General features: G+C 51.5%; 5 protein-coding genes across 5 annotated transcripts; 1 reads left to right on the plus strand and 4 right to left on the minus strand.

The window, feature by feature from the left end:
• Window positions 1-1,101: 1,101 nt before the first annotated feature.
• Window positions 1,102-2,502, minus strand: T069G_11268 (uncharacterized protein; the record flags this gene model as incomplete). The annotated part of the gene is made up of 1 exon (XM_056178473.1): window positions 1,102-2,502. The coding sequence occupies one exon, from the start codon at window positions 2,500-2,502 to the stop codon at window positions 1,102-1,104; it is 1,401 nt and encodes a 466-aa protein (XP_056023347.1).
• A 3,224-nt stretch (window positions 2,503-5,726) lies between these two features.
• On the minus strand, window positions 5,727-6,636 carry T069G_11269 (phosducin domain-containing protein; the record flags this gene model as incomplete). The annotated part of the gene is made up of 2 exons (XM_056178474.1): window positions 5,727-5,975; window positions 6,034-6,636. 2 exons carry the CDS (start codon window positions 6,634-6,636, stop codon window positions 5,727-5,729), a joined length of 852 nt encoding a protein of 283 aa, XP_056023348.1.
• Window positions 6,637-12,199: 5,563 nt separating this feature from the next.
• On the minus strand, window positions 12,200-13,558 carry T069G_11270 (WD domain, g-beta repeat domain-containing protein; the record flags this gene model as incomplete). The annotated part of the gene is made up of 5 exons (XM_056178475.1): window positions 12,200-12,220; window positions 12,282-12,401; window positions 12,470-12,559; window positions 12,621-13,339; window positions 13,432-13,558. 5 exons carry the CDS (start codon window positions 13,556-13,558, stop codon window positions 12,200-12,202), a joined length of 1,077 nt encoding a protein of 358 aa, XP_056023349.1.
• A 4,064-nt stretch (window positions 13,559-17,622) lies between these two features.
• On the minus strand, window positions 17,623-19,831 carry T069G_11271 (AMP-binding enzyme domain-containing protein; the record flags this gene model as incomplete). Its single annotated transcript, XM_056178476.1, has 4 exons — window positions 17,623-17,734; window positions 17,788-17,886; window positions 17,938-19,520; window positions 19,586-19,831. The coding sequence occupies 4 exons, from the start codon at window positions 19,829-19,831 to the stop codon at window positions 17,623-17,625; spliced, it is 2,040 nt and encodes a 679-aa protein (XP_056023350.1).
• A 2,956-nt stretch (window positions 19,832-22,787) lies between these two features.
• On the plus strand, window positions 22,788-24,764 carry T069G_11272 (aminotransferase class I and II domain-containing protein; the record flags this gene model as incomplete). The annotated part of the gene is made up of 1 exon (XM_056178477.1): window positions 22,788-24,764. The coding sequence occupies one exon, from the start codon at window positions 22,788-22,790 to the stop codon at window positions 24,762-24,764; it is 1,977 nt and encodes a 658-aa protein (XP_056023351.1).
• Window positions 24,765-27,278: the final 2,514 nt, after the last annotated feature.

Raw genomic sequence — 27,278 nt, forward strand, 5'->3', positions numbered from 1 at the left:
TACCTGGGTCTTGCCTAGCGGGGGATGGAGTTTAAAAAAAAAAAACAAGGTGGTGGTTGGTAAGGTCGCGCGAGGGGCTTTGCGGTTCTGCCTGGCGCTGGCTCAAATGTTTTGGTGCCCCTCCCTTCCATTCAGTTCTTGAGTGGCGGGGCTGATTTTTTCTTTTTTTCATTTCCCTGCCCGTTCACTACTACCGTAGGTACCTCTAGCATGTAGCGGCACTGTTCTTTTTGGTGCGAGGGTACCTATAGCTTTAGGCTCTACTTTATTGGTAGGGATATTTGATAGAAGATCCCTATTAGTAGTAGTATTGCTTTCCGCTGCTAAAGCTGGTGCTAGAATATCCAAGACCCCCTTCGTGTACTAATCTATTGCGTGCATCTGCAGTACATCGACAAGTCCGGTGGCGACATTTGGCCGTCAACGGAGTATTACTGCCCCTCATGGCCTAGGCGAATGAATGCCTAAACATCCCCCATATGCAGCTCTTCTTCACAGCTTTTAAACACATTACAACCCAATCTTACTACTAAATGTCCTACTAATGCGAGGTACAGCAACAGTGAATAAAATAGACGGCACGTGGTCCTGAGCCATTTAACGTGCGAAATCACGGGCGTGCTGACTCCGGTGTGATCAAGTGACACCCGACAGACTATCGAATCCCTACGAGCGAGATGTGCCACCAAATTACATGTACTAGCAGTACTAACCTGATAAGCATGACAGTCTACATGTCTGGTATAATGAATGTAGCAGATGTAAAGCAAGGTAAATGGTATTATAAGTCTCATGTATATAAGATACCAACGACATAGGCAGGCAAAGTAACATACGGTAAGGTAGCTCGTGTATTTGCGTTTGCCATAGAACGAAATCCCATTTCCCTTTCGTGCCACAATCACAACCTCAAAAAGACAAATAAAAAAAGTTTGATAAGACAAGCAAAGGTAAAAAAAGGTCAAATCCATAAACTCCGTCCATCCATTCCAACCGGTTTCTGTTCATTCAAGTTCATTAATACATATACCAAATCCTTGCGGATCTCCGTGGTTGCAAAATAGGAGAGTGAAAAAGAAGACAAATGAAAGCAAGCCTTCCTTATGGAGCGTCGTTGCACTGCTCGTGCGAACTCTGTCGGCATGCAGACTTGCCCCTTAGCATGGACCACAGCCGTGAAGCAGAGTCGGTCAACTTCTCCTGGACTTCCTTTTTGGCGTGCTTCAACTTTGACTGAGCGGCTGCTGCGTGCTTGTCAGCAGAGTACGACTTGGCCTTGCGCAAGTATTCTTCGTGCTCCTCCGTGCTGCCAAAGGTTTGCAGCCACAAAAGCTTCGCTGACAATTGGGCATCGAGAAGCTGGAGCTGAAGTTGGTTTTGCACATCTTCTACCGAGGGCAGATTCTCCGCAGCTTGTTGCGTAATCTTGTCAATCTTGCTAGTGATGCCTTGGGTTGCTTCATCAAATTGAGTCTTGGCTGTTGACACAAAGTCATCTAGTTGCTGCCGCACATCTGCAAAGTTGGCAAAGCTGGCGCCGAATGTCTTGGAGACGGTCTCGGTGACTGTTTGGCAAACGTTTTGGCACGCCGAGCCTAGTGACTGCTTCGCATTCTCAATACGCCGCTCTGCTTCCTGAGCAGCGGCAGGTACGAGACCGGAGAGATCCTGGGCAAGATGGGCGAGATGCTTGGTCCGCTCCAGAGCGCCCTCCATCAAGCCCTTGCCAAAGTGGACCTTAACAACTTTGTGAATCTTTGGGCGGCACTTAGCCTCGAGAATGACGCTGACGACGCCGTGGGTCTCCCTCTTGGCAAACTTTAGACGAAGGCCCTCGTCTTCCAGAGACATGGTGGTATCAACGGGGACTTCTCCTCTTTTGGCAGTCACAGTCAGGCACTCCTTGGCCAGCCATGTCTTCTTGATGCTGTTGGGAATGTGAATTAGGATATCATTGTGTGCTTCGGCAGTGAATGACACAACCGGCTTCTTGGCGCCGAATATCCAGTCGTCCGACTGCGCTTCGCCAATGGGCATTAACGCCAGGCCATTGGTAGCCGAAGGAATCAGGCTGCTACTGCTGGAGCTTGCTGACAGCGACGTCGAAGTGGTGAGATAGGATGTAGTTGTGACGGTTGCGGTGACGGATGGTGGCATCTGAACGTTTGGTAGAGCTGACTTGGATGCCGGCCCGTAGAAGATGGGTAGCACCACAAGGACGACGACGACAAACACGAAGCCGGGAAAGGCGCCCCACGTGTTCTCGACCAGAAATTCCTTGACCTGAGATTCCAATTGCCACAGCTCAGACATCTTCTTCTTGAAAGATTTCTTGTCATGGTCGGCAGGCCTTTCAATGACTCGGCTTGCCTCGGGAGTATAAGATGGAGTCCCCAGGCTCTGGTCCGTGTATTCAAGCAATTCTTGCGATGCATCATTCTTGAATGGGGGGAAGGGTTCAGTCTTGTTGGATTCGTCGTGTGCTATTTGGGACTCGGTCATGACGGTGTCTTCGTGAACTGAGTCCTCATCGTCTTCCTCGTCCTCGGTCTCGTCGCGGTCAGACGATGCACCGTGAGTGTCAGCATCATCATTGTCCGTCCCGAATGAATCGTCTGTTCCAGCCAGGCTCCGGACATCGTCTGGGCGATGAATGTCGAGCGAGCCGACGGACTCGCTCATGGAGGCGGGGTAGTGGTCGTCTTGGGACTCTTCGGTGTCGGTGCTGGGGCTCGAGACGAGCTCGTAGGTAGATTCGGCCATGCCGTTGTCGTCGGCTGGTGGAGGCATGTCCATCATGTTGGGGTTGCTGCTCGATATCCAATTCGCAAGCTGCGTGTTGCCCTGCGGCCTGGGGAATCGGAGAGTGGGCTCAGAGGCAGAGAGGCCTGGGGCGTCTGCAGTTGCTGTATGCGTTGTCGCCGTTGGTGAAGGCGAAAGTGTCGAAGGCGGCGGTGCTGGCAGAGAGTTCGAAGGGTTGCTCAGACGTGCAAGCAAAGTATCGCGACGGCGAAGCTGCGTATCATGCTGTTCCATCACGAAGTGACTGTGGTCAGTTCGAGGACCATCTCACGCTCCCAAGCGATGACTCGTCGACAGGCCCATGAATCAACAGGGCGCGGGTAACTGTCTGAGGGCGGCGAGGAGGACAGTGGCAAGTGGCAGTGGCAGTGGCAGGTCTTGTGTGAATGGAGATGGAGGGGAGAAGAAGGGCGGCGGGGAGGGGTTGAGCTTTGGATGAATGGAGAGTGAGGTCAGAGGCCAACAGCTCGCAAGGTGAAAGAACTAACCACTGTGGAAGTGCAGAAGCAGAAGAAGATGTTTCCCGAAAGAAGAGGGAAGAAATAGAAACTCCAAGTCACGAAAAAGCTTGACCGTGAAGAACAAGTTGCACGTTGCAACACAATGAAATAAAAGAATAGGCCCGAGTGGTGAAGCTGGATGTGGTAAAGCCGTGCACCAGGGATAGCTTTGAGGCTGAGTTGATGCCTGCGGGAACCCGGGGCTGCCTGATGGCACTGTGGACTTCAGCGGTTTAGCGGTTTGGCAAGCTCCCTAGCAGCTGCGAATAGCGCTGGAAGAGGTGGGGTTGGGCTGTTGAATTGAGCTCTGGGCAGCGCCGCGCGTGACCTGGAAGAGCGACGAGGCAATTGTTCAGTACGAGTACAGGGTTGTAAGATGGATGAAGATGGAGTGGAGTTTGGGTTGATGGGTGAGATGGTCGTCTCACGTGAAGATTATGCAGTTCAGTCTACGGGAGTTGAAGTTGATTCGCTTCGATTCGATTGGTAGCCGGGCTGCAAGAGAAGGACCAAAGGGACGAGAGAGGACGGAGAGAAGGGCAAGAGAGCGAATGAAGGAAGTAGAAAAAAAGAGGTGCTGTACAGTAAGACGAGGCTTCATCTGCCTTGACAAAGTGTCCGATAACTGAGATGGATGGTGGGGTCGGTGTTTGAGTGGCGGACGAGGCTTTTCACGGTTTGATGGGATCAAGGCAAAGAAGAGAGTTGGTTGGGCCGTTGTTTTCGTTGGCTTTGGGTTTTGATCTAACTTACGTAGTATGTGTTTTGTGTTGTCGAGACATGAATATCTTCAAAGAGAGATCGTTATTGAGAGTGAATGGTAAATACACAGGCACCAGCCATGAGGTGAGTCTTCGATATCAAACATGCGGAGACGAAGGAAGCTAGGCCAGTTCTCCATCCCTCTGCAGCTTTGGTGGTGAGGCTTGCAAGGGACCAAAGTGTCATGCGTAAGGCAATGTAATCCCAAGTGAGGGGCCACCGTGTGTGTACTACTCACAATATACATGTTGGATGCTTTTTGGATAGAGGCTATTTCCAGGTCCTCCCTATCTATAAACTCAACATTGTCCCCATCAACCCAAGCCAAGCCAGCAAAACATCATCTCCAGCAGCTAGAAACCACGTCAGTCCAGTCCAAATCAAATCGAATAAATTCAAGCAAATAGACAACTCCCATCTCACATATTCCAACTCACACATCCATCCTCTCAATCTTCATCGTCGCATCCCGTGTCCGGCATGTGCTCGCCTTCATACGTCAGTGCCTCGTCTTCCCACTGTGGATCCTCTCCAATCTCCATTTTCCATTCCCGCCATCCCGAGCTTCCACAGTCTCCGCCAGGCGGGGCATCTTTTGTCGATGCGGGGAGCCCATTAAAAAGGCAGTTTTTGTTTACATTTACAAGTATTGGCTATCAAGGTATTTCTTGTATCTGGTCACTAGATTTCAGTTCTTCAGATGATTTGGGACTTTGTGATATCTCTCATCAAGTACATGAAAAAAAGTATGTAGAGCGAGCCACTCACGCCCAATCAACTCAACGAAATTTGGCCTACTCGAATAAACGTTGAGGATAAGCCCGTTCTTATACCATCGAAGCTTGCTATGCCTCATATGCATTGATTAAATCAGTAAGTTGCGCCACGGCCCCGGCGTCTTGTTACGCTTACGTACATTTCCCACACATGTAACATCTATACAATCACTGCAGCTGGCATAAATCAAGATGTGCAGTTGTGATTTCATATATATTGGCCGATATCGCTTCGGCATATAGACAGCCCTATCTATCTACTACCCATCAGTACCCCCGTCAAAACCTGTCATAACCTTCGCCCCCATCCATAACCCGTCGTATCCTGGCATCTGAACAAAGCAAAACAGAACAAAATGAAATATCAATGAAAAACGAGAAGGCGTTCCGACATTCCGACATTATGCGCGTGCCGCTCCCCGTCTATAGTTTTTATTTCCCATCCCCGTCTCCAAACTCCGTGTTGGCCGAAGCAAAGACACAACAAAAAATAAAAACACAAAATGCGGAAATAGACTGAACCAGCCCCGATGACAGGGATCTGGCCGGCTGTTGGGGTACGAGTACGGCAGCCATTGCAAGCCGCCAAGGGGTAAAACCCGTCCCGAGTCCATGATCCCAGCAGCCAAGAAGAAAGAGGAAGTGGGGTATCTTCACAAAAAATGCTGTGACACGGATGATCGTGCCGGCAGCCGGGGTCAGTCAGGAGGCTGAGACAAGCAGGCGGCGATTTTCCAAAGAATGATGCTATCCGAGTAAGCTGCCTTCTTTCTTCTAAGCGGAGCAAGCCCGTCTGATTAATAGTGGTGTACAAAAATGAAGAGATAAAGAGGCATGCGAGATGCAGAATGGTTTATAGTATGCAAATTATGTGCAGAATCGGCGCTCACAGCACGCCGTGCTTCTTGAGGACCTTTTCCAGGGACTCGGGGCCAAAGTGCTCGTCATCCGGCATCATCTCAATAATGCCGGTCAGGTTGGCAAACAGGTCGCCCTGGTTTCGGTAGGCTAGAATGGCAGGCACCGCGGCATTGTCGAATTCAATATCCTCGTAGTGGACCTTGACGAAATGAACCGATGTGTTGGACTTGACCAGCGGCACCAGCACCGATTCGATTGCTGAGGAGACCTCGCTCTAAAGAATCAACGTTAGAACATTGTCACACCAATACAGGTACGGTGGGACTCTTTACCTCGTGATCATAGACAAATACAACAACAGTGGTATCTCTGTTGACCTTTTCGATGGCGTCTAGGTAGCCCAAGGCGTCCACCTCATCCATGCGGCCGTATATCCGCGTGCTGGGGCTCGTCCTTCGGGTGCGAATAGATGCGCCGGCGGCTTCCTTCTCGAGCTCCTGTCTCCGAGCCTCTCTCCACTGGCTCAGGAACTCTTCCTCGTCATCATCACCACCGCTAAAGATGGCCTCTTCACTCTCGCTCTCGCTATTTTTGTCGCTTGAGCGGGGGGCACCAAAGACGCTCTTGCGAACGGACATGGCTCGGTTTCTCCATTTGGTCTTGCGGGCAGATTCATAGCTTCTGGCATCGGCAATGACGCCTTTGACACCGGTAGAACGGCCGCTGTCAAATGACGCGGGGGGGAGTCTAAGCTCAGCAGCGGCGGTAGGCATTCTCATGGCTTCTTCGATTCTGGCGTTGCGATATTGTTCCTCTTCAGAGACGTCAGATCCGTGGTGGGAGTCGGCGTCGTCACGATCTTCAGGGTGGAGGGTTTCTCGATGGGTATTGTTGGCGACAAGCTTGTCGAATTCTTCTTGTGCTTCAGTGGTCATATTGGGCAAAAAGGCTCGGGCACGAGCGGGTGATTGAGGGTGGTTATATAGATGGGATCGTTGTTGACTTCTGTAAGCTCAAACCAGCGGGCAGAGAGAAACGAACTTGGCCAGTCCTGTCGAGTGAGCCGACGTGTGAGTGAGAGAGGGGCGTGTGGAACTGTTGACTGGCTATTCGGGCAGCGCGTTTCTCGAAGGAGCGGAGCAAAAGCAGCAAGGGGGTGAGACGACAAGAGTCTGTTTCTTGGTCGTGATTAGTTGAGACAGAGACGCTCGGATCAAGCAGCGAAGAGGCGCGAAGAAGTGAAAGAAATAGAAGCGTCGGCGAGAGCGAAAGAGAGCGTCGAGTGGATGGCAAGACGGGGCCCCTGACAAGACGCACGCCCCCCTTTTTTGATGCGACAAGCGGTTTCAGCAGGCAGATCCAGCATGCGAGCTGCCAGGGGTTTTTAGTAGAGGATCCAGAGGGCCAACAGGGCAGGGCTCAGCACGAGATCAAGCGGTCGCAGTGCCGAGTCTGGCGCGGGTTTGGAGGCGAGACGAGAAAGGGACCGGGATGGTGATTGGCGAAGTCGGAGTTGTGGTGGATAGAATGTGCATAATGTACGATACTCGACAAAAGTGTGGGCAGAAGGTGGTGTAGAAAAGGTGGCGCGCGGGGGGTTGTGGCGCTTCGTCTGGTGTTTTTAGTGGCTTGATGCAGCAATTGAGCCCTACAACACCAACAAGTTGATGAAGGCTTCAGTTGATTCTACAGCGACAACACAATAACATTCTGTCAGCCCTCAAGCTGAATTACAATGAAATATCAGCTACATGGATACTCATCTCTACTGATCAGCTGAATCAATACCAAGAACTTCACAGCACTCAGCTCCGAATCCCTTGCTCACAGCTCTCCAACGTCTAGACTCTCTACGGACTACTCCGTCTTCATGGCAGCATTGATTCTCGACGAGGCTGAAGAGTGATCAAACGCCCCCATTGTGACGACAGGGGCCATCCTTGCCATCTTCGCCCTCTCTTGCCATCACTCGGCCAATGCGGTCATGCCAAACTGCTGAATGACGCCCACGATGCCCGCACTTGTGCTGCACCCCAGGAGCTGCCATGCTCTTCTCCTCCCACAGCCGGGGGTCCGACATGTGGCTCCTCGTCGAATCACCGGCGCTAAGAAAAACGAACGACTGACGGCTGAGCCTCGCATTGAATGCCATTTGAATTTGCCTCTCTGATGAGTCTTGTGTTGCCTGTCAATGCCACGATCAGAACCGGATCTGCGACCAGCCCCGGCCCCAAATGCACAAGCAAGCATTGCACTGACGGAGATGACATTTTCTCCGCTGATTTATGCGCCTTTTGGGAAATCACCACATGGCTTAGGCTGACTGGATGGAAAGCCGTCTGGAATGTTTGGAAGGATCTTGAGGACCCTCCCCGCATGCCACGTCTTGCATGGCAGCTTAATTTCGAGTGGTGTGCCTATTCCTGGGCGAGCAAGGATGCCCGAGATATTCGTGATTGGGCGGCTGAGTCTTGCTCGCTATAGCCTTTTCATGCGCATGACGAACCAGCTCGGAGGAGGTATACCAATTCGACAGCCGTGTACGAGATACGAGTAGGTCGGCTAGGAAAAGCCCTGGGGGGGGCTCAGACAGGCGGTATGTTTCGACCGCTGGGCGAGCCCTACAGCATCTCCATCTTGGAAGACGGTGAAGGACTCGGTTGGCGGCATGGCTGACGTGGTTCCATTGTGAGCAGCAGCTTACTGGGCTTGTGCCTACGCACGGGATGACTGCTTGGATCTCTGCAGTGGTAAGCTGATGGCCAACAACACATCTGCAATACCCATCGACATCTGGACGGCAGACGGCAGGAGAGCACCCACGTTGAGCTTACAACTAGATGCTTGTCTTCGCGGTTTCAGGCTGTGTTCACCAGTTCATCTTATCTGCGATTCTCACCGCCACCTCCAGGCCATCTCACTGCCGAGCCATTCACATTAGCAGTTGATATTAGTCTTCGGCACTTCCCAGCCCAGAGCCAGAGGCAGAACCAGGACAATGCCGGGATCACGACGTCTGTCTTACGCTTAATCCATGCACATTCGACTAGGCTCCATCAGGCAAGGCCAACTCATGCCTGCTGTTTCAGAATCCGTTTCATCTTTCTCGTGCAGATCAGAAGCCTGTTTAATTAATCTCGGCCCCTGGTCGTCTTGAGCGCGTAATGTGGGCATATCTGAGCTGGTGCTACAACGATGCCCGGGCTTCCCATTGGTCGCTTTCCGGGCGACGACCTAATCCTCGTCTTTTCCCATCTTTTATTTTGTATTTTTATTTGTGTTTTCATGACCTAGAAAATGGAGGATCAAAAAGGCAAACGCAATGTGGCGCAGCCCAACAACCATCCTAATAATGATGCCATTTCACCGTTGGGGGCCAACCAATATCGACTGTTGTTTGCATCGGACAAATGGAGATGCGATTCTGCAAGAGTCCGGATACGAAAGCTTCTTTGGCTACGCGATGTAACTCTTGTTTTTATTGAGGACGACAGCATTGACTAGCGTAGACGTGACGCCCTCAAATATTTGGCTACTGCATCATCCTGATATCTTCGCTTGCCTGTTTTCTTCTGTGCAAGGTGTTTGGGCACTTACATGCTACCAGGCTGTGACTTGCAACGTCGGATCCTGATTGAAGGAAGCCTTATGGCGCTCGGTGTTGAAGGCCGAGAGTGTTCAGCTCGGCTAGAGATGTGAGGCGTCTTTCGTGTGACCTTGTACCCAGTACGGGTCGTGCGTTGATATTGTGAGTTGTGGGGTTTCATGATGCAATTCTTCTACTTGACTTGGAACGCTTCTGGCTTTGAGGTGCTCATCGCTTATAAATGGACCAATCAGTGTGGCTGGATAGGAAGACAACTTGGTAAGCAGTCTCAAGTTCAGTAAGAGAATGAGGGAAATGAAGTATCTTGAATTTCGTATCGTAACATCACCTAACACGAACGCCAACAAGACTGTTGTTGATTTACAGCTGTTTCCACGGCTCAAGAGGGAATATGACGGTCCTTTACAATCCTATTTGGCAAGTTTCGAGCAGTGTTGTTTAGGCCTAGATTTTACTCCACTGTCTCGAATCATCTCATGTAAATCACCTTCATCGACTTCATAATGACACACCCAAACACTCTGGGGTTATACCGAGTCAACTTCGTGCCATCTCGATTTAGTGACGGATTGATATTGTGATATGGAGGCCGCGTTAACACTTACTGGAATTACATCATTCTAGCTCCTCTATGATACTCGTATAAACTCCATGTTTGATCACCACAGCACTCTTCGCCAATCGTCATCTCCATCTTCCACGCCATACCATCTCTCAACATCTATTACACTCTTGCCACAATTCTACAACTTCTATTTGTAAGCCAACCACTCGTATGTCAATCTATATGATCGTGCTATCTCTTCTCAGCACTAGCATCCCTAATTTCGTCATTTCCTGCTCCGACACTGCCCATCCGCACAACAGATCAACATCCAAAACTTACACGGGCCATCCAACGATCCCAGTCCTTCAACGCCCGTTTGAGCTTCTGTCATAAATCAGGGAGCCATATTTAGAATGTTGTTGGGAGGTTCTAGAATTTTCTTGGTTTGCTGGACTTGCTGTCCATGCTTTGGTTGCCTTGCTAGGTGTTGGGCCAAGTAGTCATCTGATCACTGCTGACATGTCGATGATGCCCTCTGTTTCACGATATGTTACTAATACGGTCTGTGGAAAAGACAGTGAAATAATGCTACCATAACTTAAATTACATCTTCATACCACAATCCAATCATTATAGAAACCGTTAATAAAATTGGCAAGATAAAAGCCACTCTCACAGCATAGTCACACCATACCTTTGACAACAAACTCTCTCCCAATTCAAGAACACAGAGAACAAGAAACAAGAAAGTAAACTCTTGATTCATATCGAACAAACATCTCAAAATTCTCCCCCCAACGTTTTCTATTCCAAGGGAGACGGACTTCTGATCCTGCTCAATCAACATACTTCCAAAGTTCACATTGTTATTCTCAAAGCCTAGCATCTAACAATGTCATCGTCAACCCCTTCAAAATTTTGAGTTTCAGCCCCAAATGGCATCACTTCCTCACACAAAGTCTATCTCATTCTCCTCCATGACGAAAGTTACTTACATCATCAACTCATTCCCTTCACCAAAAACCAACAACTCACTCACTCGACAAATCAAATCTCAGTGTTCAAAACTGCCATCACTTCAATAGCCGCAGAACATATCCCATCAATAGCCACAAACTTCCATCGCATCAACCACAAAATGTATCCCGTCAATAACCACAGAGTCACATCACATCAAGCCAAGACAAGACAAGACAAATAATATTCAACGACTTTTATTCTTCTTCTTTCAATCCCAAACAAAGATCCCTCATCCAGCACACATTACAACAAATGCAAAAAATCTCATTTCAAAAAAGAAAAAAGGAAAACCACATATTAACAAAACAACATAATGACAACAAAACACTTTCAGCCCAACAAATGCAAAACATAAAAAAAAAGAAAAAAGACGAACCCTCCCCAGTGGTATCGGCGTGCCCTCTCCTCCAACTGCTCTGCTCCCTCATCCTCATTCCAATTCGTTTCTCCCGTCTCTCACCTCGCTCCTCGGTTTGCGTTTGCTGCTCAGCATCCTTCGCACGTGGTCATTAAATCTCCCTACAGAAGAAAAAGAAGAAGAAAACAATGTGACCCGGTCTTGTTGAATCATCGTACTGTATTATCTGGAAGCTTGATCTGCTCCTTGTTATAAGTCGCCAACATCCCTACCATTCCCTAACCACATCACCCCATCCCTTCTCCCCCATCACATTTAAAGTCTTCTCCAAAAGAAGCCTCTCCCCCCTTACTCTCCAGAATTTTTTTTCTCGTAGCTCTGTTATATGCGCGCCCTTCTAAAAACACTAAAGCTCGCTCGACCGGCATATTTAAAGAAAAAAAGGTGTCCGCTGAGGGGAGCCGGAACGCGGTACAGAGGCAACTGAAGACATAGAAAAACCATCAAGTAATACACCCAGCCCGTGGCCAACAATCCAGAGCTTATCAGAAAACGCAGAAACTATTGTGCAAAGAATTTTTGGGATCAGAGGCGGGAGAAAAAAAAAGATAAAGAAAAAAAGGAAAATAATAACGAGAGAGGGAAAAGGGGAAACAAAAGGTATCAAGTCGGCCGGTTTCCTTTTCCGACTGTCGCCGAAAGAATCGGGATTGAGATGCCTCCACGAGGGGCTCATGCAGCGGCCAAAAATAAATAAATAAAAAGAGTTAATGGTGTAAGTAGGGCACGTTTCGTCACTTCGTCCTGCGTACGCCAGTATTCGCAAGCCAGATATGCGTAGTCGGGTGTCCGAAATTGGCGGGTAATATAATCGTTTGAATGCGGATGGTGAAGAAAAGTCACGGATTAGACTCGAATCGGCAGATGCGAAAAGAAAAATTCATCTGTATCACAGTCGCAGGCAATTTAATAAGCCCAAACCTTGAGCTGCGGAGGAGGTTAGTCACATCGAGTTTGGGCAAAAAGAGCTGCAACTTGTCCAACTTACCAGAGAATCCCATGAACCTGTGCACAAGCTGATGCCGTCGTTGCTGACACCCAAGCAGCTCACACGGTTCTCGTGGCCTACCAGCGAGCCAACCTTTTCGCCTCGTGTAATATCCCAGACCTTGATTGCACGAATTAGCATCAGATGTCATCGGGGGAAAATAAGGTTTCGTCGCGATGTAAACTTACCTTGCACTCAAAGTCGTCATATCCGGCAAAGAGCAGACGTCCGGACACGGAGGTGGCAACGGATGTGATGCCGCAAAGAATGGATTCAGACTAAATTGACATGTTAGCATTTCAATTGTCAAGATTACCGAGGCATCAGAATTCTACGCACTCCATAGAGGTTCAGTTCGCGATCGGCGCGAATGTCAAACAGCCGGCAGGTGGCGTCGTCGGATCCCGTAACGAAAGAGTGGCCGTCGGGGAAGAACTGGATGGCGTTGATGTCAGACTCGTGGCCTGCAAAGGTCTGCACCGCCTTTCCGGCACGGATATCCCAGAGCTTGGCGAACGCGTCGCAGGCACCAGAGATGAAGGTGTTTTGGTTGGTGGGGTTCAAGCTGATGCTCATGACATCGCCAAGGTGGTCGGCGAACTCGGTGACCTTTTGGCCAGTCTCAATGTCCCACTTCATGCAGGTCATGTCACCGGACGAGGTGAGGATGCTGCGATCGTTGATGAATCGACAGCAGGACAGGTAACCGGCGTGGCCGGACAGTTCCCTGGCCACCCGCGTGGGGCCGTCGCGCTGCTGGTTGAGGTTATAGATGGAGCAGATGTTGTCGAGACCACCGCAGGCGACAAAGTTGCCGCTGGGGGCGTAGGCGCAGGTCATGACCCATGATGAGCGGAGAGGGATGGCGTGGACTTTGTTGGTGGTGTAGGCGTCCCAGATGATGAGCTTTCCGTCCTGCGAGGCTGAGACGAGGTGTCGGCGGTCTGTAGACCAGTGCATGGCGTAGATCTTGGCCAGATGGCCCTTGAGCGTCCGCTTCGCCCGCATAAGCTGGTTCTTGGGGATGGGCTCGTGAGCCTGCTGAGCGACAGCCCGGACTGAAAAAAGCATCGAGTTAGCATCGCGAAAATAGAGGAGGAAAAAAAGAAGCCGCCGATTGAGAGAGCGGAGAGAGAGAAAAACAACATACGTGTGGTGTCGGCCAGCTCATCCTTCTTCCGCTTGATCCTATCCTTGAGCGTCTCGGCCTCGCGACGCGCTTGCTGGATGCGCGCCTGCATCGCCTCGGGCGACACATCGTTGGGCTGTGAATTCATGGCGAAATCGACGGTTTGACGGGCGACGACAATCGAGAAATGGGCGGGCGATGGCGATGGGGAGCAGCTGCGGGTTTTGGCGGCGTCGTCGTCGGGAGGGAATCGAATTGACGACGGTTGGGATTGTGGAGAGCGGAGGGAGAGGAGAAGGAGAGAATGCGCTGGCTCTGGTTGGGTTGGGGGGGAAAAGCCAAAGGGAAGAATGGAACTGGACTCAAGTGAGCTACAGGTACAGCAACGTTAGCTCCTATCCCAGGGGGGTTGGTGCGCTCTAGTCCCGGGCTGGGGTGCCTGGGGCGGGTTTTTTGGGAAATTGACGGTGGGCTGCGCTGCGAGGTGAGGCCCTGACTTGCCTGAGCCTGAGCGGCAGCTTACACTGGACTGAACCGAACCTGAACTGATCGGGGTGGAGCCCTGGACTCAACTGTGCTCAACTCGCTGGACGAAGAGACGAAAGCCTGGCACTGGTACCGCGCTTTTTCAGGGCCGGGGCGATGTGCTAAGGCCAGTTCAGCCCCAGCGCTAGGAGCTGAAGATGAGGTGGGATTGATTGATGGTGTGTGGAAGAATCGAGACACCAGACACTCTTCAGGTTGGCCGGGTTCTTTGTTAGCCAGCCTCTCCCTAGCAGCATGGAGTACTATCGCTGTGCATGGCCCGATAGAATTACAGTTTTAATTGATGTCCTGTTACTAGATTGGTAGTTGCAGCATTTGATCATTGTACATATCGATCCGTCCAGACTACCATTGAATGGCCTCAATCCATTCATTGCGTGCATCCGCTCTGCTTGCTAATGCCCGCACTTGTGCTGTAAGGGGAAAGGCAGGTCAGAATCACTAGCGCCCGCCTCTTCAGAGTCTGTCTCCAAGGTACTTGTTCTCCGCCTCTGGCGACGCAGCCCGTCCAAGTACTGAAGCGACGCAGTGCAAAGGCAGCTCAGACACAAATCTGACTGATGCGCTGCCCGGCTCCAAATTGCCTGGATCACTCCATCCGTGTGACTTTTCCTTTCCGTCCGGGCGTTTCCATTTCTACTCCAGTGCTTCCATTTCTATTTCTAAGCGCGTCATGGCCCGCGGTTCTGGTTTCTGGGAAATAGCCCAGGGTCAATGCGAAAAAGAGAGTTACAGGCGGGATGAGATGAGACGGGCGGCCTCGTTTCTGCGGCTTGAAAGTCAGGTGTCAGGTAATAGTGCTACCTACCAGTACTGTATAGCCTCTGTCTGTCGGCTGCATCCGCCTCGTTGTCTTCAATGCATCGCACCGCGCATTCCAAGCATTTAATAATTTGATCACGACAATCACAGTACAGTCCAGACAAACGGCAAAGGGACTGCTAACGCTCCTGTACAGTACCGTGACGCGCACAAGCTGCCGAGCTGCAGGATGGCATTGAGCACTAACCAGGCGCTCATGTCGTGAATCCGGCACAGTGGCGGCCGAGTGCGAAATGCCACTGTGTTGCCTAGGCGAGGCCCTTCCCGAGATGCAGATTCTCCGTCTCTTTAGGCTGGCTCGTAATCATTCATGCCTGGTTATTTAACATCAGGGGCAAGGAGACCGGGTGGAGTCGCGTTGTCCCAAAGAACATGTACAGGCTTCCATTGCCTCTTCGTTTCTGGCCTGGGCACAGAGAGAGATGACCAGGGTCAATGCGATGCTCCCTGGCCAGGAACAAAACGACCGGACAGTTCGCTACACGACAGAGCGCCGTTTGGTCTGGTGAATCTTTCCATCGTACATTCCGAGATGCAGCTTTCCGCGGTCCTTTTTTGGCTTGCCGGCCAACCAGAGCGGGCAATCTATGTATCAAGGAACCGGCCAACGGGTTTCTCATCTCTTCGATAACGCAGCATTAACGCATCGTAGTTCCTTTAGGTCCGGTTGACGCCACTGGCCGTGACCCTGCAGCTCGCCCCCCTGAGCAGATTAGCCTGGACGAGGCCTTGATACGGGGAATTGCGAGTAATATTGCTGGGCAGCGACAAGTGAAGGCGATGGAAATTCCATCCTTTATGCAAGCAAACGGCCTTCCCACAAGGCGCACAGGGCAGAGCTGGACTGGACTGGACTCATCCTCCCCTCCAGCACTCTCGCCATCACCATCACCCTCACCCTCACCTCTGCTCTCCTCATCCTCTCATCTTTGCTCCCCCAAATCCAAATCCCAAAATCCTACTTACCTGCCCTGCTAGCCCAGAACTGGCCAAGGACGCAATTTACGGCGACCCGCTTCCCTGCTCCGGAGCCCACCTTCTACTCGCAGCTCTGGCCCGGCCTAGTACCAAGACGTTTTGCTCTGCACTAGCCGATCCGCAACTCATCCTGGACCCCGGCCTGGGGTGAAATCATTCGACTTGGGGGGAGGAGCCCTGCGAGTAATTAATACAGTACAGTACGGGCAACGAGGACACAGAGGCGAGAGAGCTGAAGTTGTCGTCAGGAAGCAATTGCGTTGGAAAAGAGCATATAGCAGACGTGTACTCGTACACACGCTCACAGTTGTGCCACTATCCACAAGTTTTACAACAAGTAGAGCCATACTAAAAAGCCAAGAGATATTGATATACTTGTTACACGTTAAACCCGGAGCTTTGAGCCAAAAAGACGCAAAACCACCGAAAGAAAGAAAACAGCACATACGAGTACATTAGTAGGTACCATTACACGCAAAACCACCTTGCACGAGTACAAGAAAACAGGCCAAGGCCTTTCTTTTCTTGGCCCTTGTCCGAATTGCCGTGCGGATACTCTAATTTCATGCCTTTCCCTCCAACACGGCCGCACTGTGTTTCCAAGACGGGAACGCACCTTTTTTTTCTTCTTCCTTTTTCTTGGACTTTTTGGGTGGTGTCTGGGCGTTTGTTTTCGTGTATCGCGAATGGGCTGTCCTGTGTGTGCGTTTTTCTGGCTTGGGGGTCAATGCATGATTGTGTCTTGCGAATAAGTGGTCGTCTTTCAACCGGCTGTCGACATATAACAACACCTGATGGAAATGTGCCGGCCATATCTTCGTTCTGTATTACCTGTATCGTTGCCACAAGACGTCAACTTGTAATGTGTACCTTCAATATTCTTCACGCTTCTCTCGACCCTCTGTAAGTCAATCTTACGGCCAATATTTCCGGTCTCCCCACGCTCTCATAAGCCCAAGTCACGCCCTCTCGGTATTGTTTCCTTCTCCCCCTTGTGTCCTATCCCAAATCCAGCAGTCCGCATCAACGAATCTCGATGGCCCTCATCACACTAGCTACCCATCTCACCATCCCTACAAGTACGAATACACACAGGCAGACAGACAGGTAGACAGGTAGACGGACAACTCATCGTGATACCTGTAATACTGTACTGTGCCATGATGTACTGTATATACCTGCCTCTAAACATACTCGTACCGTATTGTACATGTCCGAGATGGATGATTACCGCTCCATCCCCAATGCCACCATTCTTTGCGCCCCCCGTATCAACGGCGAGTCGCAGTGCAGTAGTGCCGCATATCAATCCGTACAAGCGCCGCGGCTTGGTGCGGTGGCATCCCGTGTACATGTACCTGCGTTGTGTCTGTGCCGTCCGTTCACTCTTCCTCACTTTTAACATGGCACGATGTCCTTTTTTTTCCCTCTTGTTCAATACCAGGGGTATTTGCGCTACTAGTAGCGGGAGGTTTTTGATGGCTGCGTGATGTAATTGTAATTAACTGGGTCCTCTTGTGAATAGTTTGGGTGTTTTAATGTAGGATTGAAAAGATCCCCCCATACTTGTACATCGAATGTGTGGTATGAGGTGTGATGACATCTATCTGCCAAGACTCGCGATTCAAAAGCCAATTGACTCTCTCAAAGAGAATCAATATGCCATTCAGCAAGGCGGTCTCTGTATTTGAGATGGCCTCTGCTATATCATCCATCATTGTACCCCCAATTTCATATCCAACGCTCTAGTTCATCCAGCTCTTCTTCTTGGTATACTATTAAGCTGGTCCCGGAAGGGATTCGCCGTCTCTATCTCTTTGCTCCATCATGCTACCATTATCTAACTTATCTCATGCTTCAACCCCATTAATACGTCTTTGCCCATTCCTTGAACCACTCTAGGGCCTCGGGGTTTGCGACACTGGCGTTCGTCTTGATGCTCATGCCCGAAAGAATCTGCTTCACGGCAACTTCGATTCTATGATATTGTTAGAAAATGAACCATGCATGTTCTCATGTTGCGAAACTCACTTTTTGCCGTTGCCCGTCTTGGGGATGCCACCTCCGCATTCCTCTACCACGCCCGGGACGTGACGCGGGCTGAGCTCGCTCTTAATCTTCTGCTTGATCCTGTTCCTCAGGTCGTCGTTGAACTCGTGACCGGGTGTCGGGACGACAAACAGGCAAACCGTCTCGTCCGTGTCTGTTGCTCGTCGGCGTCCTACACAGACGGCATCCTCAACCTCGGACGCAAAGAACCGGATCAAAATGTTGTAAATCTCGGCTGAACCGAATCTCACGCCAGCCGGCTTCAGGACACCATCAGATCTGCCCAACATGAGCAGGCCGCCCGTCTTGGGGTCAGGAATCTTGACAAAGTCGCCGTGATGCCACACCGCGCCCTTGACGCCGCACACGTCCTCGAAACGCTCAAAGTAGGCAGCCTTGTACTTGTCGTCACCTTTGGCGCCGAAGAAAGTCAGAGGCTGGCAGGGGAAGGGCTTGACGCAAACCAGGTCACCAGGCTCTCCTGCAGAAACGTCCTCGCCAGTGACGGAGTCGACAGCCTTGATGGCCATTCCCAGGCCAGCACACTGGATTTCGCCGACTCGAACGGGCAATAGAGGGGAAGGAGCGCCAAATAGAGAGATGATGTCGGTGCCGCCAGTAATAGAGGCAAGATTAATGGTCTTCGGGAAGGCTTCGTAAACGAAAGAAAAGGTGGACGGCGGCAGTGGTGACGCTGTGGAGTATATGGCTTCGAGGTGAGATAAATCAATGCTGGAATCACGAACAGGATAGACTCCATTGGCCTCCAATGCTGTGAGGTAAGCTGCTGAGGTGCCGAAATGTGTCACCTTGAGATCTGACAACACGCGGGGAATGGACATGTATGAGTTGGGTCGGAAAGGTGACCCTGAGTACAGAATCAGCTTGGCTCCGACAGCAAGCGCTCCAACGCTCCAATGCCACATCATCCAGGAAGTGGTTGTGTAGTAGAGCATGCTCGAAGCCGAGGTCAAAGAGCAGTGCAACATGTGCTCTTTCTTGTGCTGGATAAGTGTTCCCAGAGCAGTGTGGACGATTGCCTTGGGGAGACCGGTGGTACCGCTGGAGTAGAGGATGTAGAGTGGATGTGATGGCGGCAACTGTTCAAATATAAGAGCATCTGATGAGGCGCTGGAGAGGAAGCTTTGGTATTCAACAGCCGCGACGCCGTGAGCCTCAATGTCCTTGATGCCCAGATCGCCCTTAATGTTGTTGATGACAATGACCTTTTGCAGGCCCATCTTGCTAAGCTCCGCGACAATGTCTGTCGTCTTGGATGTGCTCGACCACTCCTTGCCATTGTACACTGTTCCGTTGTCGGCGAACAGAATGCGAGGTCCAATCTGGCTCAATCGGTCCAACACGGCAGAAACGCCGCTGTCAGGGCTGATGCCCGTCCATATCGCGCCGAGAGAAGCAGCCGCCAGCATCGCAACCACAGCTTCCACATGGTTGGATACATAACCCGCGACGATGTCGTGAGGCTTCAACCCTTCGGCACGCAACGCATTGGCGCATTGGCGGACCGACTCGCGCAGCTCAGCCCAGGTGGTTGATCGCAAGTCGCCAGGGAGTTCGGTGGTGGTGATTACGGCGGTGGAAGAAGGGTCAAGAGGCGTGGCCGTGGGAGGGAAGAGGAGGTTTTCGGCAAAGTTGAGGCGAGAGTCGGCGAAGAAGTCGGGACGAGGGAACATGGGCGCATCCGCCGGCAGGACCTGATTTGGTCAGTTAACTAACTATTCAAGCTTTTCATCCAACGTGGCTGAAGATGGAAACGCACGTGTGAATATGGCTGGGATGAAACGACGCCCACAAACTGCCACACCTCGTCCCAGAACTGGGCGACATTGTCGACAGACCACTTGTACAGGTCTGGGTATCCGGTGAGATGCAGATTGTGCTTCTGGTTGACCGTCTGGAGGAACTGCCACATGGGCGTCGAGGCAGGCTCAGCGTGTCTCCAGAGCTCCTTTGCTTTGGGAGTGACGCCTGCGAAGGCATTATCGCGGTCGATAGACTCCCCCATGGCGTCCGTGTCTTTCGTCTTGGAGAATCGAGATGGTTATCCGCGTGGCCAAGGTCCAGGAAGAGAATCAAGCACGAGAAGCGAAGAGATGAAGCCAATTGATGATTTGGGTCTCTCCCTGTTTATTTTCCCCAAGAATAATCAAATAGTCTTTCAGGGACCGGAAAACGGTTGGGGATCTCTAGCCCAACTGCCGAATCGGCTGCGTTTGCGGTCCCCCTCCATCATGGCCCGTTGCAACCCGCGGGCACCCTCGGTTCTATTTTGGAATGGTTGCGAGGCGATTTAGAAGCCGAGAATCTGTGGCTGGAGCAGTGGCTGAGCAGGAAGACGGATGACTAAGGATCGAGAAGCGTGGCTGGTGCAGGACTAGTTGAGTTTGGATGGATTTAGGGGAAAGATAAGGGACAGAGGAAGAGAAGATTGATGGCTTCTTCCTTAGCATGTGCACTAGGCTAGGACTTAATTTAGCGGAATACATGTGCCGAGGCGAAAGTAGAGATTTGAAGATTTTTTATCGAATTTTTTTTCAATGCTCTTTTTTTCACTGCCGGCAATATTCCGGAGAGGGCAAATTGCTCAAGCGTGGGCTGATTTTCTCTTGGTGGTTTGTGTTTCCCCGTTCCGTCCAGTCTCAACTATTACCTCGGGCACAAATTACCAGGATGAGGTGATAGGACGAAAGTCAAAGACCCATAAGGTTAACACTGTTGGCGTGGGTGACAAGTCAATTACACGTAAAGCAGAGGGAAATACACGTACGGAGGACCAAGTCCGTGTGTGTCACTCAAGGTCGCACTGCATGCTTCGCTGGCACTTGTTCCATCTACATACAGTACTGCCATGTACAACTCGGATAAGACAAGGCAAGGCAAGGCAAGGCAAGACACTTGGAATTAGAGTAGAGTCCCTTGCACTTCTAGTCAAAAGCTGGGGTTGAAACTTTGAAGCGAATCAATCTAGAGCGACAATCACTGCCCCATGCGAGAATACTAATTGAAGTTGTCGAGATGCTAAAGTAGCTGGGGTACATAAGTAGGTATCAGCTGTTGCGTCCGGCATCTTCGGAGAGTTTTCTGGCTAGCATCACGAAACTCGGCTTCTGTGCTGTGCTGTGCTCCAACAGCTCTCAGCTCGCAGCTACTGCCAGCTCTGCTTTTGGTGTCAGCGCCCCCTTTTTGGGCTGCTCCCACGGGCGAGAGAAATCGCGGCAAAATGTCATCGCGCGGCTGCCCCCTTGCAGATCGTTGAAGTTGTAATTCGACTGCGACAACGGAGAAGCATCGAGCCACTCATCTCTTTAACTTGTCGTCTATGCTTCCTTTTCGTTTCAAGAGAGCATCTTGGGTGGCAATAGTCCATGTACGAGTATGTAGCTAGTCAGACGGCTTCACCCATGGCCGGCAACCGTCCTGCTGTAGAAGCAAGGATTGCAACGGTCGTCGCTTAGAGGATATCGGCTCGAATGACCTCATCAGCTGCAAAGACGCATCGGCCGAGATTCGCATTGTCTACCAGTTAGTACTCGTTGTAGCACCAGTAAGCCCGGGCGATCCGACGTACTTGTACCTGTAGGCTGGATGGCTGGCTGTAGAGTAGCAGTAGGGCCCATCCACACTCTCGGCAGAGAGTTGCAGAGGCCCAAATTAAGTGCCCGTGGACAAGCTAGACGCCCACTTTTGCCCTTGTTCGAGACGGATCGCTTGGGGGCTCCTGAATTCCGGCTTGGCTGTCCCGGTCCTCTTTGGTCCATCTTGGTCCCTCTGGGTCCCTCTTGGTCTGGCCGCAGGCGCCGCAGGTTGTGCCCAGCGGAAGAGATCAAATCAATGCAAGGGAATCGGAATCCAAGCGAGCGAGTGAGAGAGAAAGTCACAAGCGAGAGCTCCGGCGAGAGGGAAATAAAATAAAAAGCGCTCCAACGGGCTGTTTCCGCTATATCTTGGCGGCCTGTCTCTGTCTTCCAGTGTCTGTTCCCCCCTCCCTTGCCCGTTGTGGCTCCCAGGTCGCGCGGCCAGGACTCGATTTTATTGGCCTTGTGGGTTCGTCAAAGACCCCCTTTCGCCAATTCATCTTACCCAGCCGAAACTCCCCCCAAGCCCAAACCTGTCTTCTTCAACCTGCTTTTTGCTTTTGCCGGCCCTGCGATCGTGGTCATTTCGTCTGTCGCGTGGTGTCCTTGTGCTGCATCTCCACTGAGCTGGGATATTGCCCTTGGAACAGCAATTTTTTATTTTTGTTGGGCCACAGGGCTGCTGCCGCAAATCAGTCCACCTGCTGAGCCGAGTGCGAGGCATTGAGCAGATTCAAGAAGGCGTCGTGTCAGGGCGAAAAGCACTGCAGCACCATCCTCGGTGTTGTTTCTTGTTTCTTTGGTATTCTAACTGGTAGGTTTACGCTGCTTCTTGTTTCAAATCCCGCCAATTCAGCCTCACATCCAATCCGTCTCTTGGGGGGGCTTCAGTCCCATCTTCTTCCCCAATTCTCAAGCCCCTCCTCCAAAGGCCTCGTTCCAGCAGCTGGCCCATCTATGGCTGCAGAATCGCCTGCAATTGGCATGACGCGAGCCTCGTTGGAAAGCTTGTTTCGATGCTATCGAGACGCTTTACCGACAGCGGTTCGAAGCCTAGTGGCGCCGCCCGGTGAAGCCCAGCAGCAAGTTGTGGCCACACCGCATCGCGCCGTAGCCTTTTGAGTTTTGTCGCAGCCGCTGCCGAAGGCCTGAGCTTCCAGCGAAGCATGGCGCCTAGGAATTTGGGCGGAGGAAAAAGCAAAAGGGAAAACCCAAGAACCTTTGCACACATCCCTCGATCCACCATCACGCATTCATCTTCGCCCCAGCTCGCTTTTTGCTCTCATTGGCCATTGAAGCTAACCCGCCTCGTTTTCCTTCTCTCCAGGCGCCAAGTCCCCACGAGCCGGCTTCTCTTTTTGAGTTTGCAAAAGCCTCAAGGAGATCATGCCGCGACGGCTTGCAAATCCCTTCTCCTCCAGCCAGTCTGCCATGTCAGCGTCCGAAAAGACTGGCGAACGACGTCTCTCAACCTCAAAGACCAACCGACTGAGCCAGCTCTTCTCGTCCAGCCCAAAGTCCAAGGACCAGGTCACCATGCATCAAAGCCAGATGAGCACCATCTCGCCGTCGACGGTGTCGCTGCCCACCATTTCGCTGTCCACTGCGACTGGTGAGTCCAACACTGTCGAGCCGATCACGACGCTGTTCAAGCCTCAGTCGGCCGAAGAGGTGGAGCGACGGCGACGCGTCGAGGCTCAATTTGGCCCGCTGCTTTCTCCTGAGCACTTGTACACCAGCCAGGCCGCGGGTAAGCCCTTTGAGCGGCCGATTGAAGACGAGCCTCCTTACTACTATCTCTTGACCACCTACCTGAGCTACTTGGCTCTCATTCTCTTTGGTCATGTTCGTGATTTCTTTGGCAAGCGGTTCGGCGACCGCAAGCGCTATCTGCCTCTCAAGATTCACAATGGATTCGCTCCCCTCAATGATGATTTCGACAGCTTCTACACCCGACGCCTCAAGACGCGTTTGGACGACTGCTTTGCCCGCACCACTGTCGGCGTCCCCGGCCGCTTCATCACCCTCAAGGACCGCAAGTCAGACGACTACAACTACACCTACCGCTACACCGGCACCTACACTGAGACGCTAAACATGAGTTCCTACAACTATCTCGGTTTTGCTCAGTCTGAGGGTCCCTGTGCCGATGCCGTCGAGGAATGCGTCAAGAAGTACGGAGCCACCTTTGCCAGCCCCCGAGCTGACAGCGGCACTTCTGATTTGGCTCTCGAAGTCGAGCGGGAAATTGCGTCCTTTGTTGGAAAGCCCGACGCCATGGTCTTCTCCATGGGTTACGTCACCAACTCCAGCACATTCCCTGCACTTGTGTCCAAGGGTTGCCTGATCATCTCCGACGAACTGAACCATGCCTCTATCCGAATCGGTGCTCGTCTTTCTGGTGCTGTCATTCAGTCGTTCAAGCACAACGACATGGGCGACCTCGAGCGTGTTCTTCGTGAAGCCATTTCCCAGGGCCAGCCAAGGACTCACCGCCCCTGGAAGAAGATCCTCTTGGTTGTCGAAGGTCTCTACTCGATGGAAGGTACCATGGTCAACCTGCCCGGAATCCTGGAACTGAAGCGCAAGTACAAGTTTTACCTGTTTATCGACGAGGCTCACTCTATCGGTGCCCTGGGACCCCACGGCCGTGGCGTTTGCGATTACTATGGCGTTGACACCTCGGAAGTCGACATCCTCATGGGCACCCTGACCAAGTCTTTCGGCGCCAACGGAGGCTACATTGCTGCGGAGAAGCACATCATTGACAAGCTCCGCAGCACCAACGCTTCCACCATCTTTGGCGAGGCCCCTGCCCCCTCGGTTCTCATGCAGATTCTTGCCTCCCTCAAGCTGATTAACGGAGAGATTTGCCCTGGCCAGGGCGAGGAACGCCTGAAGCGCATTGCCTTCAACTCTCGCTACCTTCGCCTCGGACTCAAGCGTCTCGGCATGATTGTCACTGGTCACGACGACTCTCCCATCATCCCCGTCCTGCTTTACAACCCCGGAAAGATGCCTGCCTTCAGTCGCCAGATGCTTGCCCGCAAAATCTCCGTCGTCGTCGTCGGTTATCCCGCCACTCCGCTCATCAGCTCGCGTGCTCGCTTCTGCGTCTCTGCTGCCCACAACAAGGATGACCTCGACCGAATGCTCATTGCCTGTGACGAGGTTGCCGACCTCCTCCAGCTCAAGTACTCCACAGGAATTGCCGGTGGTTTGGACCCTCTGCCCGAGGGCGTCGCACCAGAAGACGAGGCTGAGTGGAGGAAGAACACTGGCACTCCCATCAAGGCCCCCCGATGGAAGGTTGAGGACGTCATTCGACGAGGTGTCGTTGACTGCAAGCTCCCTCTGCGGTGAGCGGCTTGTCTTTTGGTTCCTTTTATTCTTTTCTTTTTCTACAGCCAATGACATTTGTGGGCAACTCAATATTGAACCCTCCCTCCCATCAAAGAAAAGACACATAGAACGGGGAGGAAAAACCACGGCTCGGTGTTTGAGGCGCAAAGTGTTTTTTTGAAGCTAATGTCCGGCTCCTGGGAGATGAACAAACGGCGTCTCTCTCTTTCTTCCTTGTTTTATCACATATCAAAGGAAAAAAGACCAATTACTATTTTTACTCCAATGTTGGACTAATTGAGCTTACGATGCTCCAGAGTCTTGTGGTCAGCTCTGGTTTGGCGCGAGCCGTATTATTACATAATTAATGTGACCATGCCCAACAAAAAGCGGCCATGATTGAATGTGAAGCTGCAGGGATCATGACTGTAGGGCGAATTCTAATATACCGGGACGGGGCTCGGAAACGACTTGCCTAGGCTCGCCGGCTTTAAGTCGAGCGGCCAACGGGTTGGGGAATATTCGGGCGGGATTGCGGGATATATAGGGCGGATAAGGTGTTTTCTTTCTGGGGGTGGGCTTGACAATTGTAAATATATAAGTGTGCAGAACGCGTCTAAGATGGTTAATGAAGGTGAACGTGGAGAATTGACGGCTCGTCTTGTCAGTGTTGCGTGTTGTCATTTGTGATTTGTGATGCCCCGGATGGAAAATTGTCTTTGGCTGGGCTCGATGCAGTAGAACGGGACCGAGCCTTACTACCTACCTATCTTCTTCTGTATGGAAACATGTACGAGGACAGGTATAAATGTCTCCAGTATATCAATTGTAGCTGCAACGCAACGCAATGCAGTGCAGTGCATTGCTATTAATAGACGTCCCCATACAGCACCGAGAGAGAAACGATGGACGGCTTTGAAACGCGACGGTGCGGGTGCGGGAGGGGAAACATGAATCTTGAGTGTTTTGGTATATACGAGGGTTTTGGAGTTTCATGACCCATGACCAAAGGGGGTTGGAGGATGAAACGCGTGTTGCGGTATGAGAGGAGGTGTTTCTTGTTTGCAAAATAGGCAGTAGAGAGATAGTAATACGAGTTTACGATATGTGTGCGTGTCGTTTTACTTGTTTCTTCTTCTTTTTTTGCGTTTCGGAACGGCTCGGGATGGGGGATGTATGGGGTTACGAATGTAAGACAGTTGAGTGATGGGGATGTTGTGTGGTGCTGCAAGGGAGGAAGGTGTCCTTTTTTTCTTTTTCTTATTTTGGCTTTTGGGTTTTTCCCCTTGCATGTAGTATTATGTGGCGGGTTGCGGGCGCGGGGTTAGGCGAGATTTGCTTTTTCTTTTCTTCTTTTTGACAGTGAGAGATGGAGAGATGCTGTTTGGGGGTTCAAGGTTTGGATTTGCTTTTTTAGGCGAGTGTGGTGAGGCAGGGGTTGTTGGCTCGTTTAGATGGGATGGTGTTGGAGAGGGTTGCTGGGAATGGGATGGATTGCGGAGGAGATGAGATGAGATGAAATTGACGGGGATGTTTGTGTTGGCTGAGGGTTTTGGTGTAAGTGCGAGAGCCTAGACTGAATGCTCAATTGATTTGATTGTAGGCATGTTGTAGCTGAGATGATAGTGTTGATGCTGGTTGGCACATGGTTTTGTTACCCTGCAGCGAGTGAGGAATATGGATTCAGGTACCGTACAGACTCAATTACTCCGTCCACACTTCGCTCGGTGATTTAATGGCTCGTTAGACGCACTACAAGGGCTAGCAGGCAGCTTAAATCCTTAGCCGGGCCATTTACAGTGGTCTGACTTGGACATCAATTGATTCTAAATGCAACCTCATGCTGGTGGAGTTGAAGTAATTTGGTGTACCTTTGTCTGTCAAGACTGGGTCGTGTACGGTACCTCTCCATCAAAGGAATCTACGATGAAAAGTAAAAATAGAACAGAAAAAAGCGTCCATGCTATCTCTTGAACGATCAATGGATGCTACTTCGTATTAACAACACCTGCACGTCATGTGCATGCACCTTGATAATAATAACAGCAGCAAAACATCCAAATCCATTCTTTGCCCGCGGCTCAGCCACAAGACAGGAGCAAAGGAGGTTCGCATGGTGCGAGGCCAATCCCCATCGGGCTAGACGCGCCGCCCAGCGTTCGTGCCCTGGCGCAATTAAAACGGCTGCTTTGCTTGTAATGGAAGCGGTCGCTGGACCGGCGCCAGTTGCAGGTACGAGTACAATGGCTGCCGTACCTCAACCGCCACGGCGCTATGGGCAGTGACAAGGCCGTGGCGGGCGGCGCTTGTACCTGTCGCCTCTGGTTTCCGATGTCTCGATGGCCCTTCGCATTAGTGGACTTAGCGCCTGGCTCCAGGGCTCTCTTCCAACGGGTTTTGTAACGGACACATGCCTCGTCCCGGGGGGGTACCTGTACTTGCGGCTGCACTGACGCGCGCCGGTACCTGAAGCTGTGGCGGCTCCCCGTGGGCGTACCTGGTACCCGCTGCCCGCCGCCCGTGCTGGTGCCTTTG

The sequence above is a fragment of the Trichoderma breve genome (assembly GCF_028502605.1).
Source record: "Trichoderma breve strain T069 chromosome 7 map unlocalized scaffold00008, whole genome shotgun sequence".
NCBI lineage: Eukaryota > Fungi > Ascomycota > Sordariomycetes > Hypocreales > Hypocreaceae > Trichoderma > Trichoderma breve.